At 38.7% G+C, this 15,195-nt stretch overlaps 1 protein-coding gene across 6 annotated transcripts in view; it reads right to left on the bottom strand.

Annotated features, from left to right (window-relative positions):
• Window positions 1-11,617: 11,617 nt before the first annotated feature.
• Window positions 11,618-15,195, bottom strand: part of LINS1 (lines homolog 1) — a 32,714-nt gene continuing 29,136 nt past the window's right edge. For 4 of the 6 annotated variants that reach the window (XM_005221758.5, XM_005221759.5, XM_005221760.5 and 1 more), the window contains exons 6-7: window positions 14,392-14,563; window positions 11,618-12,613 (exon numbers count right to left, since the gene is read on the bottom strand). In XM_005221758.5, coding sequence (XP_005221815.1) covers window positions 11,731-12,613; window positions 14,392-14,563 — 1,055 coding nt within the window. In that variant the 3' untranslated portion in view covers window positions 11,618-11,730. The remainder of the gene's footprint in view (window positions 12,614-14,391; window positions 14,564-15,195) is intronic. The other 2 variants (XM_005221763.5, NM_001205649.1) reach the window with 2 other exon arrangements.

Genomic DNA, 15,195 nt, shown 5'->3' with positions numbered 1-15,195 from the left:
AGAACAAAGTTAAGAGTGTTAAGAGAGGAAATTAAGCATGGAGATTAGAAAGCAGAAGCTCAATCTGCAAATAAATGATTTAAAAAATGAAATGTAAACACTTGCCATGAAGGCATGGCAAAAGGGATCCCGGGGAACATATCTGGGATGGTATGTAAGACTCATCTTGTTCCAGGCAAGAATACTCAAAAGGGAGCCAGACCTAGACAGAACCTCAGGAAGTTCTTGAATTTCAAGGACAATACATTATTTTGGACACAGCCATCAGAAAATCAGATAACCTAAAAATAATCAAATAAGGATGGTTTCAGCTTTCTCTTCCAGAAGCTAGGGATATAAAACAATAGAATAAAAATGGCAACAGTTTAAGAAAAGTTGCAACACAAAAACTATTCCCAAACAAGTTGTCATTCAGGTCAACAAAATGAATGGTAACCAAAAGACATTCTGGTACACAATATAGGAGGTCTCAGAAAATATATCCCTCTTCCTAGAAAAACTGCTGAGAGGTACCCTAGACTTCCCTCTTGGAAACATTACCCAAGAGGAGCCAAAATTGAGATTAGTTCATTGGATACAGTGTGAAACATAGTTAAGACTAACAAATAAAATGGTGATAATAAAATGGCATCTAAAAGGCAAAAGTAAAATTTATGTCAGTTATACATTCTAGAGGAAGCTAGAAGCTTCCTAGAAGCTTTGGGGGGCCGGGATGGGGCGGGGGGGGGACAACATTTTGGTTAATGAATTCAGATGAAATTAATAATGGCCAGAAAACTAAATGGGGCAAGAAAAGGAAAAGTGAACTAAATTTGGCACATAATGGAGTCTAGGCTTATGGCTTCAGTCTTGGCTTTGATGATAAAGGAATTTTCAAACATGTTTTTTGAAAGCATAAAAGGTAATGATTTGTATAGTTTAAAAAGTAGGTATGTTTTCCAAATAACTACAAGACGTAAGTACAAATTACTAACAATCCATTTGCAAGCCAAGAGAAAACAGGAAATATTAAGGAAGAATAAACTATCATGGAAAATATGTAATTTATGACAAGAAAAATCATCTTAAGATTAAAACTATGTTATATTTTAAAAAGGAACAACTTTTCAGCTATTAAAAGGGAACAAATTTTTGATTGTGTTTATAATATAAAGTCCATTTATGTATTATCTGCTGATTACACATGATCAGACCAAAGAATTCACACCCAAAGTTTTAGCTTATAAGTCACAGAATACATTTGGAACCTCAAACCCTGATCTTCAGTTCAGTTCAGTTCAATCGCTCAGTCGTGTCTGACTCTTTGCAACCCCATGAATCACAGCACGCCAGGCCTCCCTGTCCATCACCAACTCCCGGAGTTCACACAGACTCACGTCCATCACGTCAGTGATGCCATCCAGCCATCTCATCCTCTGTCGTCCCCTCTTCCTCCTGCCCCCAATCCCTCCCAGCATCAGAGTCTTTTCCAATGAGTCAACTCTTCCCATGAGGTGGCCAAAATACTGGAGCTTCAGCTTTAGCATCATTCCCTCCAAAGAACACCCAGGGCTGATCTCCTTCAGAATGGACTGGTTGGATCTCCTTGCAGTCCAAGGGACTCTCAGGAGTCTTTTCCAACACCACAGTTCAAAAGCATCAATTCTTCGGCGCTCAGCTTTCTTCACAGTTCAACTCTCACATCCATACATGACCACTGGAAAAACCATAGCCTTGACTAGACGGACCCTGATCTTGGATGGTCCCAAAGCACTTTTCTTCAAATACCACAGTGATTTTTTTCTCATCAACTGGTTCACAAATCAAGTAGCACAGCCTGGGTGGAAAACACAGATGCATGAGTTCGAGTGTCATGTATTCTGCTTATCCCACTGCTGTGTTTGTGAACCCAGCCTCCTACAATGGGTATGTCACCACTGACCTACAACAACTGGGATGACATTCCTTTGCTGCAGATGGCCCTTTAGCCACCCTCCGTAACAGACTATTAAAGAACAAAACAAACAATACTGTTAACTAACTTTTTACAATGCTGTTATAAAAGAAATACTTCTGATGGAATCTTAGTGGTTTCTTCACTCTGCATGCTGATCCAGGAAGTGCAGTGCTGTTCAAAGTCCATTCCCAAATCCTCATGCTCATACTGACATACTTTTTACTCAAACAGACATTTCAGAGAATGGGGCTGTTTGTGATTACTCCTAAATGTTACTCTGGTTTCACTATTAGTTTGTAATAAAACTCATTTGTATAGGGAAATGCGGTTGCCAATCAATCTTGTCTCCTAGTCCACCACTCATTTCCCTTCCATATAACCATCAAATCATTCATTTCACACATTAAAAGTGACACACAAGTAAGAGGACATGTGCCATATTCAAGCAAAGAATGCTACATGATACCAAAAATTATTTACTTGTCAACAATCTAGTGAGTAAGGGAAATCTTTCCACTTTATTACAGGAAAAAAAAATAGCTAAACCAGAAAAAAAATTTTAAAGACAATTTACAGGAAAATTGGCAGTCAAAATTCAATTCTATTTTACAATAGTGGGCTATACTACTCTTAGGTTTTATAGACATGAACAAACAAAAGTCAGCAATTTAGAAATGAAAAATAAACTTCCCTTCTTAGCAAATTAAAAAAAAAAGTTTGCAGGAAAACTTGTTCAATAAATTAAAAAGCAAAGTCATAAGCAATCATAAATGTGCTGCTGGCATGTTCACTCTGTGGGCCTCCAGAGAGAAGTGTGTCTGGCAGGAGGTCTAAAGGACTTTTTTAAAAAAAGCGTATGCTGTCATAATGCCACAGACAACCCCAATCCCCACTCCTAGACAATATTTGTAATATAAACCCATATTTCAAACTCTACAACTTTCAATGATTAGGGAGACGCTTGTCTCAAACCAGACTAAAAATGCTTAAACTTTTCTCACTGGTAAGGAAATCATACCCTGATAACATTCCATTTCTCAATTCCTCTAAGTATTAGGAAACTATACTTTCCTTGAAAAAAAAAAAATAGCAAAAATCCCAAAGAGAGAAAAAAAATGCAAGCAATCCATGGTATATATAAATATGTATTTTACCCAATATGGTGAGAAACTGAGCTACAGTTTAGTCAATCTACTTTGAAAGGTTAATGTCATGGCAAATGTAGAAGGGGACCTCTGTTTTTCTACATCTTAAAAAATATACTAGTGAACCGAATAATTAGGAGGTTAACTGTGAAGGCTTTGATCTGCTTCGTTCAGCTTCACTTTCCTTAGAATAATCAGAAAAACTTACAGTTGGTTTGCTAGTCTGACCTATGATTAATAATACAGTTAGAAAAGGCATTTTACTTGGCAAAACTAATACAATTATGTAAAGTTTAAAAATAAAATAAAATTTTAAAAAAAAGAAAGAAAAAAAAAAAAAGAAAAGGCATTTTATCGACCACAGTTTTCAAATGAGTATTTTAATATAAAGCGAGATAACTCTATATCGTGTCACAAATGATATAAAAGACCAATTAAAGCTCAGCATTTAAGGTCCCATTCCCACACCCCTGATCAGTCGGAGTGGGCTGCCTGGGCTCTGAGGAGGGAGGTAAGAGGCAGGTCCAAGCCCCAGCCTGGGCTCCATGACCAGACGCTGCCTCTGGGGAAGGCATTCAGATCCATGCCAACACAGGCATTTCACAGATGCCACGACAGATCCTGGTGTTCAGAGGGACAGAGAACACAGATCAGTTGAAAACCACTGTCCTCGTGGTGTCCACCTCCTCTCCCGAGCACGCCTGGGGCCACACGTGATCTCTCTCAAGTAACCAACAGCTTCCTGAAGGTTAAAACACCCAGAGTCTTCTTCGTAGATACTAAACTCCACATAAACTTGCCTGTTCAAGCCCTACCTGACCTAAGTTTCCGCAAAGCATTTCTTGTTTTCCTGCCTCTGAAATTCTCTCAACTTTCCTTCTTCATCTAGGCCTCTTTCCTCTCCTCTCTCCAGCCTCAGGGAGATCAGACCTTCTCCCATGAATTTCATAATGCTCTACGAAGATGACTCCTGCTGTAATGTGGACCTTCTAATTTTCAACACCGGATTTCTGTCTGTCTTCTTGGCGTCAACACGTGCTGAAGAATGCCTGAGTCACTCAGCTGAGAGCAGAACACATTCTCCTTTGTGGAGACTGTGAGGTTCCACTTCCCGGGAATAGCAGCAGGAGAATCTCCCGCTACACAAATGCAAGTGAGAACGCAGCGCCTGTCTCAGGCTAATTCTCTTCATCCTTTATAAAAATTTTTTTTATAAAATTGTTTTTTTTTTCTCCCAGTTATATGTTCATATATTGTTTAAAGACTCAGTCTTTCAGTTCTGGAAATTTTTCCTGGACTACTTTAGTACTTCCCCCTCTCTGCTCCTACTTTTCTATCTAGAACTTGTGCTATTCAGCTATGGAATCTTGTGAGCTGTCCTCAAATTTTGTTGTTACTATTTTCCAATTTTTTTTTTGTCCTGCTGTTATACTTTCTGAAGATTTCCTCAACTTACATTTCTATTACGTTTTTCATTTCTGCTATTATTCGTTTATAAGTTTATTTCTCCTCCTGAATATTCTAAGTGTAATATCTTTTATAACTATTTATCTCTGAAGATATTACTAATTTCCTCCTTGCTTAGTCTGTCTTCTTTTAGGCTCTGTAATGTTAAGAGACTTTCCACAAATGCCTTGTGTTCCTTGGCTATTCACTCCCATGTAAGAGTTGGACACCTAAATGCAACTAGAAACTCTCCCCATGGGTGAACTTTGTGACTGTGGACTTCAGGGTTGGCAGGCTTGGCAGAATAATTTCTTTGGGGAAGCCCCCAAACCAGTCAGTCCTAAAGGAAATCAACCCTGAATATTCATTGGAAGGACTGATGCTGAAGCTCCAATACTTTGGTCACCTGATGTGAAGACCTGATTCACTGGAAAAGACCCTGATGCTGGGAAAGATCGAAGGCAAAAGAAGTAAGCAGAGAATGAGATGGTTATAGTATCACCGACTCAATGGACACACATTTGAGCAAACTCTGGGTGACAGTGAAGGACAGGGGAGCCTGGCGTGCTGCAGTCCATGGGGTTGCAAAGGGTTGGATATGACTTAGTGACTGAACAACAACAGTGTATCTTTAGGTCTTTCTCTTAGCTTGGTCAGACTCCACAGACATTTCCTCTAATTTTCCGGGGGAAAATGTAATGGGGTGGGTGGAAGTTGGCTGTCAACATTGAGATGTGCCTAATTAATCCCATTGCAGTGTGGTATCCCTGTCCTCAGGTGTGTCTGGTGTCCCTCAGTCCAAAGACCTGCTAAGACATTGGCTTTCTTGGACTGTAAATCAGTCCTTGCATGGCGCACTGCTCCTTTGTGGCCACAGGACTGGAAAAGGTCAGTTTTCATTCCAATCCCAAAGAAAGGCAATGCCAAAGAATGCTCAAACTACCGCACAATTGCACTCATCTCACACGCTAGTAGAGTAATGCTCAAAATTCTCCAAGCCAGGCTTCAGCAATATGTGAACCGTGAACTTCCTGATGTTCAAGCTGGTTTTAGAAAAGGCAGAGGAACCAGAGATCAATTTGCCAACATCTGCTGGATCATAGAAAAAGCAAGAGAGTTCCAGAAAAGCATCTATTTCTGCTTTATTGACTATGCCAAAGCCTTTGACTGTGTGGATCACAATAAACTGTGGAAAATTCTGAAAGAGATGGGAATACCAGACCACCTGATCTGCCTCTTGAAAAATTTGTATGCAGGTCAGGAAGCAACAGTTAGAACTGGACATGGAACAACAGACTGGTTCCAAATAGGAAAAGGAGTTCGTCAAGGCTGTATATTGTCACCCTGTTTATTTTACTTATATGCAGAGTACATCATGAGAAACGCTGGACTGGAAGAAACACAAGCTGGAATCAAGATTGCTGGGAGAAATATCAATCACCTCAGATATGCAGATGACACCACCCTTATGGCAGAAAGTGAAGAGGAACTCAAAAGCCTCTTGATGAAAGTGAAAGTGGAGAGTGAAAAAGTTGGCTTAAAGCTCAACATTCAGAAAATGAAGATCATGGCATCCGGTCCCACCACTTCATGGGAAATAGATGAGGAAACAGTGGAAACAGTGTCAGACTTTATTTTTCTGGGCTCCAAAATCACTGCAGATGGTGACTGTAGCCATGAAATTAAAAGATGCTTACTCCTAGGAAGGAAAGTTATGACCAACCTAGATAGCATATTGAAAAGCAGAGACATTACTTTGCCAACAAAGGTTTGTCTAGTCAAGGCTATGGTTTTTCCTGTGGTCATGTATGGATGTGAGAGTTGGGACTGTGAAGAAGGCTGAGCACTGAAGAATTGATGCTTTTGAAGTGTGGTTTGGAGCAGACTCTTGAGAGTCCCTTGGACTGCAAGGAGATCCAACCAGTCCATTCTGAAGGAGATCAGCCCTGGGATTTCTTTGGAAGGAATGATGCTAAAGCTGAAACTCCAGTACTTTGGCCACCTCATGCGAAGAGTTGACTCATTGGAAAAGACTCTGATGCCGGGAGGGATTGGGGGCAGGAGGAGAAGGGGACGACAGAGGATGAGATGGCTGGATGGCATCGCTGACTCGACGGACGTGTCTCAGTGAACTCCGGGAGTTGGTGATGGACAGGGAGGCCTGGCGTGCTGCAATTCATGGAGTCAGACACGACTGAGCGACTGATCTGATCTGATCTGATGGACAGAGGGGCCTGCTGCTGGAGTTCAGCAAAAAGGCTTAGCTCCTCCTCCTCCATTCTCATTGTCCCTGATGCCAGCTGGATGTTCCCAGGACTCTTTCCAGTCTTTTCTAGTTGTCTGCCTCGCCACTTGTATCATACTGCTATTTAAGTCACTTTCTTCACACACAAAACCAGTCACTGACTTGAAAACCACATGGGCTCTCCACTGCCCACAAAACAGTCAAAACTCCTTAGCACAGCACACAAGCTCTTGGATGAACTGGCCCTAAGCTAGCCTGCCAGCAGGGCTTCTCTTCATACCACTCACTGCACTCACTGCAACAATGTTAATATTAATAGTGCATCACCCCATGCTTGAAGTCAGTCAGTTATGGAGAGGAGGTCAGAACTAGACTGACTAAATCCATTATTTTGATTTTACCACCTTACCAAGTTAATCTCATCTGCAAAACAGGGATCATGATAGTACCTGCCCATTATTATAAGGATAATCTGAGCACTTGGAACAGCAACTGGCATAGTGTGACTGATGTACAAGTTAAAGATTTTAAGTTTCTGCACACCTGTCTGCCCCAGGAGACTATCAAGTCCTTGGAGAGGATCTCTTCTCATTTATTCAACACTTGTGGTTGTGTTTATTATAATGGGGCAGACATGATGCTATTCACAAGGGATAATGTAAAAAGAACATGCCAGATGGAGGCTGTTGAAAAGCTATTAAAACATAATGTGACAAATGCTATGATATAGGAAAGAACACAGTGAAGAAAATACAAAGCAGGTAGGATCTAATGGTTCAAAACAGGTGGAGGAGTTTTCACAGGTCCAACATTTAAGATGGGGCTTAACCAAAAAACAAATAAAATTTTAAAAACCTACAACAAAAGAAAAAAGATGGGGCTCGACAAATTTATAAGGCAAAAGGCGGTGTTCCTAAGACAGGGGGTTGGGGGAGAACCACAGGTGAGGCTAGAGAAACAGGTTGGGGCCAATTACACAAGGTCCTGTATAACCTGTTTCAGTCTCTATTTTGTTTCAACCACTATCAATTTCACCATCCTGGCACATTGGGAGTGCCATCTACAATTTTAAGGAGTTGTAAGTATTTTGTTATGAGTAACAGCTGAAATGCAACTACTTGGCAATTATTTAAAAAACAAATTAGACCATGTTCCAAATATCATTGAAGAAGCCATATATAAAAAAACATATACTCTAAGATCCATTTACATAAAAGACAAAACCAGGCAAAATTAATCTAGTTGTCTCCTTTTAGGGTATAGTTACCTTTACCAGTGAGTTATGACTAGAGAGGGTTCCCAGGGGGACTCCTGAGCACCAGTAATGTTTCTTGAGTTGGGTACTGGTTTCATAAACATGCTATTTGTGAAAAGTCAAGTCATATATGTCTGTATTCAGAGAAGGCAATGGCACCCCACTCCAGTACTCTTGCCTGGAAAATCCCATGGACGGAGGAGCCTGGTAGGCTGCAGTCCATGGGGTCGCTAAGAGTTGGACACGACTGAGCGACTTCACTTTCGCTTTTCACTTTCATGCATTGGAGAAGGAAATGGCAACCCACTCCAGTGTTCTTGCCTGGAGAATCCCAGGGATGGGGGAGCCTGGTAGGCTGCCGTCTATGGGGTCGCACAGAGTCGGACACGACTGAAGCGACTTAGCAGCAGCAGCATGTGTGTATTTTGCTGTCTCTATTTTAAGTTAAAACAATAGATTCATAATTTGATTTGTAAATTTAGATTAAATAAATTGTGCTCACTTGAATGCGCGTATGTATTTACTTGGAGAAGAGGTGGAGTTACAGACTAGGAACTCATTGTGTATCACTAGCTTTGTGTTTTCCCTTATAGACTAGCTCAGGACAGCTCTGGATACTCTGAACAGCCAGGAAAGTTATCACACTGCTAGTGCCAGTCATCCTCACTAATACTAGGGCTTCAGTGAGGGCAGGACAAACTGACTTACACCTAAAGGTTAGTTATACATGTAGCATCTCTGAAATCCCAACACTCAGCATACACATGAGATTGCCTTTTTCTCATTTTACATATAACAAGGGGTTGACGGTTCCTTATTAATCTTATAGAGAAACACAGGTAAAAAACACATCTATATAAGCATGGCTTTAGTGCATTTAGCATTTATGTACCCCTAAAAACAAAAGAATCAGGTTTCTTTAAAAAAAGTAATTTTAATTAAAAAAAAGTATTCAGTTAAAAAGTAAAACAAGATATACAATGAGAAGTCAAGCTTTCTATAGACACAGAAAGGCATATATAAATATGTTAAGTGTGTGCATTACTCCTTCCCTGCCTTCTCTCCTTAAACAAATGGGACTCTGGTATATTTACTTTTGTTTTTTATTGTAGGTGCTTCATTTAACATGAATATAGCCCATTCTTTCCATAAGTATATATATAACTTAACATATATACTATGAGTATATATATTTTGACATTTAACCAGGTATTTCTAGTCTTTTGCTTTTATAAGCAGAAGATACATTTTTTCACATAGAAGAAGCCGTCCCAATGTATACCCCCAACTTTGTTACCAAACTTTTTGACCTCTGCATTTCTCTTTGGTTAATATTAGCATCTCATTTTTATAATGATTAGCCATCCTCTATTTAGTTCCACTGATTTTCCTTTTTCTACTTCAATGAGTACTAATCTGTTTTATTAACACAGCCTTTAAAATATATTTTAGGCATTCCTGGTGGCTTAGATGGTGGTGAAACTGCTTGCAATAGACCCTGGATCTATCCCTGGGTTGGGAAGACACCCTGGAGGAGGAAATGGCAAACCACTGCAGTATTCTTGCCTGGAGAATCCCATGGAGAGATGAGCCTGGCAGGCTACAGCCCATGGGGTTGCAAAGAGTCAGATATGACTGAGTGACTAACACTAAAATATATTTTAATGTTTGGTAGGTTCAGTCTCCTTATATTTATCTATAAAAGGGTCATTTAAAAATGTTTTAAGGATAACATTTTAGACTGCCTTAATGACAGACTCACCAGCAGAATACAGTTACACTCTCAGTATACAAATCCCTCACAGGCAGACCTTGGAGATACTCTGGACTCAGTTCCAAATTATCACAGTAAATCAAGTATCACAGTAAGGGGAATCACACGGACTTTTTGGCTTCTCAGTGCATATAAACTAGTTAAGTTTACAGTATACTGTAGTCTAGTAAGTGTGCAATGGCATTATGCCTACATACTATAATAAAGAAATATTTATTGCTAAAAAAATACTAACCATCATCTGAGCCTTCAGCAATGCTGAAAATGTTAAAGCCACTGCTTTATCAACTAAGCTTATAAAATATTTTTAAATCCTTTGTTGTCATTTCAACAATCCTAAGAGAATCTTCAATGGGAGCAGATTTTATCTTAAGAAACCACTTTCTTTGCTCATCCATAAGCAGCAACTCCTTATCTGTTAGAAGTTTTATATTTGTAACAAATATAATAATGAGAAAGTGTGAAATATTGCAATTACCAATATATTGCAATTACCAAAATGTTACAAAGTGAGCAAATATTTTTGGAAAAATGGCACCAAAAGACTTGGATGACACAGGGTTGCCACAAACCTTGAACCTGTAAAAAATGCAGCATCTGCAAAATACAAAGTGAAGCACAATAAAATGAGGCATGCTTGTAATGACATGAAAACTTGAATTTACTGCTTCCTCTCTAAAAGACAGAATTATTCATATCACAACTATTTTAAACAGGAAAAAATTTATTTTTAAAGTATCTTTAAAAAATCTTAAGAATATACTTGTGTTCTCATAGATTACATATATATATATATATATACACACACATGAAGCTAATCACTTCTCTTTAAACAACCACTAAGATTTAAGTTTTTTACATATCACATTACATGTAAACACCTCAAAGGGAAATAATAAATGTACTGGCTTAGTGTCCCTCCCCAAATTTCAGGCCTACCCAGACCTGTGAATGTAACCTTATTTGCAGATAGGGTCCCTGCTGATATAATTAAGCTAAGATGAGCTCATACTGGGGCTTCCCTGGTGGCTCAGCGATAAACACTCCACCTGGCAATGCAGGAGGCTAAGTTGTGACCCCTGGGTTGGGAAGATACCCTGGAGGAGGAAATGGCAACCCACTCCAGGATTCTTGCCTGGAGAACCCCCACGGACAGAGGAGCCTGGCGGGCTACAGTCCATGGAGTCACAAAGAATGGGATATGACTTAGTGACTAAACAACAGACAACAAGAGGTCATACTGGATGAGACTGGGCCCTAATCCAGTGACTGGTATACTTAAAAAGAGGGAAACTGGATACCCATAGACATATAGGGATGGAGAAGGAAATGGCAATCCACTCCAGTGTTCTTGCCTGGAGAATCCCAGGGACTGGGGAGCCTGGTGGGCTGCGTCTATGGGGTTGCACAGAGCTGGACACGACTGAAGCGACTTAGCAGCAGCAGCAGCACCAGCAGACACACAGGGAAAACGTCATGTGATAACAGAGGAGACTGAAGTGAAGGAATACCCAGGATTGACAGCAATGGCCAGAAAGATTCTCCCCTAGAGCCTTAAGAGAAAGTGCAGTCCTGTGGACACCTTGATTTTGAACTTCTAGCCTCCAAAACTGAGAAAGAATAAATCTCTGTTCTTTTAAGCCACCAAGTTTGTCAGAATTTGTTACAGTATCAGTAAGAAATTAATACAGTAACTATCCCAAATTTGAGCAAGTTTGAACCACCATAGATTTCAAATGTTGTACAACTGTATCAAGTGACTTGTTATCTGATATATCTTTTTCAGTCACTAGGCTGCTCCCAAAAGGCAAAAAAGCATGGTTTAGAAAACTCTTTTGAGGTTTATTTATTATTTTTAATACTGTTATCTCATTAAGGCACAACTATATTAAGGGGAAAAACAGTTCCTGGAAATAAAATGTCACTGTTTTACGAAGGGGTCATACTTTTATTATATATTGTCTCAATATGTTTTAATAACTTTAAAAGTGCTGTTGGATTATACGGGAACAGATTTTTCTTCTGCAAACGGTAAATGGCACCTTGTAGCTCTTCAAAGCACTTTACTGTTCTGTAAGATATTCCCACTTCAGAAGCAGTGTTATTTGGGGCTATGTCACAATAAACAGAGAACAGGGTATTAGATTCTTCAGTAACCAGAGGCCTTGACTGAGACTCTGGGCTAAGTTCTTTTTTATCCCCACTTGCTCCAAATGTGTCCTGAGTTTTCTTCATTGCTTCTTGGTGTGAAGACGTTAGTCTGCTGTTTACTAAACACAGGCTTGTGGATCCTTCTTCAGAATCATCAGAGCTGTCATAATCTACCAGACTTTGAGAAGCTCCTGGGGTAGAAAGACAATTAGCCTGGAGCTTGGTGTGGGCCTTCTCCAACGTTACACCATGGTTCAGTGGTTCAGAAGAAGCAGCAGAAGCCCAGGAGACCCAAGAATGAGCATCTGTGTGACTACCAACAACAGCCAAAGGACTAGCTTCTGCTGAGTTGCTGTTTCTACCTTGGACAAGTGAGGAGATACAACAAATATGTATGTTATCTTTAGATTCAGTTACATCAAAATAGTTGCAAATGGTTAAAAAATTATCCCAGTCTTTTTGCAATAATTTTAAGTATCTAACAAAGTATTCAAGAAAACAAGTTTCTGATGAAATCAAAAAATCAAGAAGAACGGTAGGATCAAATCCTATATTTTTTAATAAAAATAAAAAAATACAGTGTGGATTATAGCCATTTTCATGTGTGTGATGGTTCCACATTTCTTTTTCTTGGGTCAAGCTTTCAGTAGCTTCACATTCTCTGAAAATAACAGACACTCCAGATTAATGACTCTTTATAAATATAAGTTTTGACAGATATGATTCACATACCATAAATTCTGCCACATTATTTTTTAATCTATGCATTATTTTAAAAAGAAAAAAATTCAAAACAATCTCTACAAACTCTATACAAACCTGATCCAATAAAATAAATGATATCCTTTGACTTTGGTAGTTCTAGTTTTTATCTGTCCAACAAATGCCCTCCATCTTCCTGTCTATTGACATCAGAGTCTCTTATTCCTACAGGTAACTAATTCCACATGGTAAGGTGGGAATTAACCTCCTTCCTTTCCTTCCACACTTGTCTCAGCACGGGTGGGCAGGCGACCCAGGCTAACTAATCAGAGTACCCATGGTCCTAGCCACCATGATTCCAACATGAATCTGTGACCCATGCAGGTTAATCAGACCTCCTCTGGGATTTCTGCTGGCCTATTAAAGATCTTAACTGTAAGGTTGCTGTAAGTCTGGCACTGCTGGTGGCCCTGCCTGAAAATGAATTCAAAGCTATGAGACAGAAACAAAGAGAAATAATCAGTGACATGATTTAAGTCATGCACAGTTGCACCTGATGCCAACTTGATTCCTTGGAATTCCCAGGAAGTAAATTCCTTTTTTGGCTTAGACTAGTTTATATTGATTTCTATCATTTACAACTAATCTTAACCAATTCAGTTACATTAAAAAATATATATATGACATGAGCACAGGCCTCTGTGATCACACAAAATTCAAGAAAATTAGAAATTCACATGCAAAATGAATTTACTTCAGAAGCTTCCTCTTTCCTGAGGCATAAGAAGTCAGCTTTGAATATGACTATATATTCTTCAAGGCATGTGTATTCAGACTGAATTTGTATTTGACCGTTTCTGAGCCTAATTCAAATCACATGCATGCATTCTGTGTTCTTGATTAGAACCTTTTGAAAATTGGCCCCAAACACTTACAGTCTGAAAGCAGTCATTGCCAGAAGTGTCATAACACAAGTAAGAACTGGCAGCACAACACCACACCGACAACCATTAGTAAGAAATCCCTTTCTCTGAAGCCAGGAAAGAAATGGAAATAAAGCAAATACTTTACGGTTTTAATAAAGCAGAAGCAGAAATACTGTAAAAGGTCATCAGTTATTAACTTCATAACCAATTACAGACATTTGCCATAAGAATGACCCAAGTACAGATCTTTTAATAAACAGAAATAGGATCAGTATAAAATGTCATCAGTAACATAACTTCATAATCAATTTCAGATATCTGCCTCAAGATGATATCAGTACCAATTCAACTGTATATTAAAAGTTCCTTTGATTACTTACAAGTTTGAATTCAGCTTTACAAAGGCAAAAATCACCTTACAGAAGTTCAATACAGACAAGTTAGTCTTAAGGGTGAAAAGAGTTTCAAATGTCAGTTAAAATATGACTTAGACAATGGTATTAACTTATTCTTGATCACACAGGTAAAGCAAAGATGGAGACTCAGCCAGAATCCATATTGTCTAATCTCAGTTTAGTTCTAATTCCTAGATCTGTTTAGCCATTCAAGTTTTCATAATGAGAACTCAATTGTAATCTATTTTCATGTAGGGCAGTGTTAAAGAAATTGGAACTTATAAGGAAACCACAAGATTGTTAGGGATTTTTTCCCCTAATGATGGAAAGTAAATTGTATGTCCAATACATTATTAAAAATGTTTTCTGCTTTCCTGGCCATGTTAGTTAGTATAATTACTTTAAAATATACAAACCTGGTCAACTTCAGGTAGATGCCCAGCAATGCTTTGGCAGCCTCCAGCATGTCATCGTCTTGTTCTATGAAGACCCTAGACAACCACTCACAGAGATTGTGTGATTGCAGAGAGGGCTGAAGGTGAGGCTTTAAGAAGGTCAGTAACTCAGACATGAACCTCTGGTAATCAACTTCAAAAAATGAAAAATTTAAAGAGAAAACAACAGTTTATGAATGCATTTATAATAACTTACCTATTCACATATATTTATAACATCTAGAGCACTTTAAAATGCATTATCATAATTCACACATTCAAAAGTTTGAGTTAGGGATTATCTCTACTCTGTAATATTAGGAAATTGAGCTTCAGAGAAAAAAACAAAAAAGACCCACTTGGTAGGATATAGTTAAAATATATAGCCAGATCATCTATTTGCCACAGTGTCAAATAGGTAGTATCTCTGAGAAATAAAAGTTACATGAGTTCTTGCTAAAAACATAAATGAAGAAACAGTAGAACAGAAATTGCTTCACTGGATGCCACAGTGTTTGTACTAGAGGCAACAATACAACCAAACAAAAATAATTTGCCTTCAAAATACCAGCAGAAAAAGTTCTTGTTTGTTTCAAGTTTTTTAAAGCATTAAAAGAAAGTACTACTATTAAGCACAAAAGTCAAAAAGGTTTTGAGGCATTTTAACTGCAATTTAAAACTCTTGATTTATGTAACCAACGCCATCTAGTGTTGTAAATGACAACTGCACAGGATTACACCCTACATTAGTTTAATTCAACTCCTAATTATCAAAACTCTGTATTA

The sequence above is a fragment of the Bos taurus genome, chromosome 21 (assembly GCF_002263795.3).
Source record: "Bos taurus isolate L1 Dominette 01449 registration number 42190680 breed Hereford chromosome 21, ARS-UCD2.0, whole genome shotgun sequence".
NCBI classification, from domain to species: Eukaryota; Metazoa; Chordata; class Mammalia; order Artiodactyla; family Bovidae; genus Bos; species Bos taurus.
The sequence above is the reverse complement of the archived record's forward strand: the minus strand, read 5'-3'. Positions and strand labels throughout refer to the sequence as shown.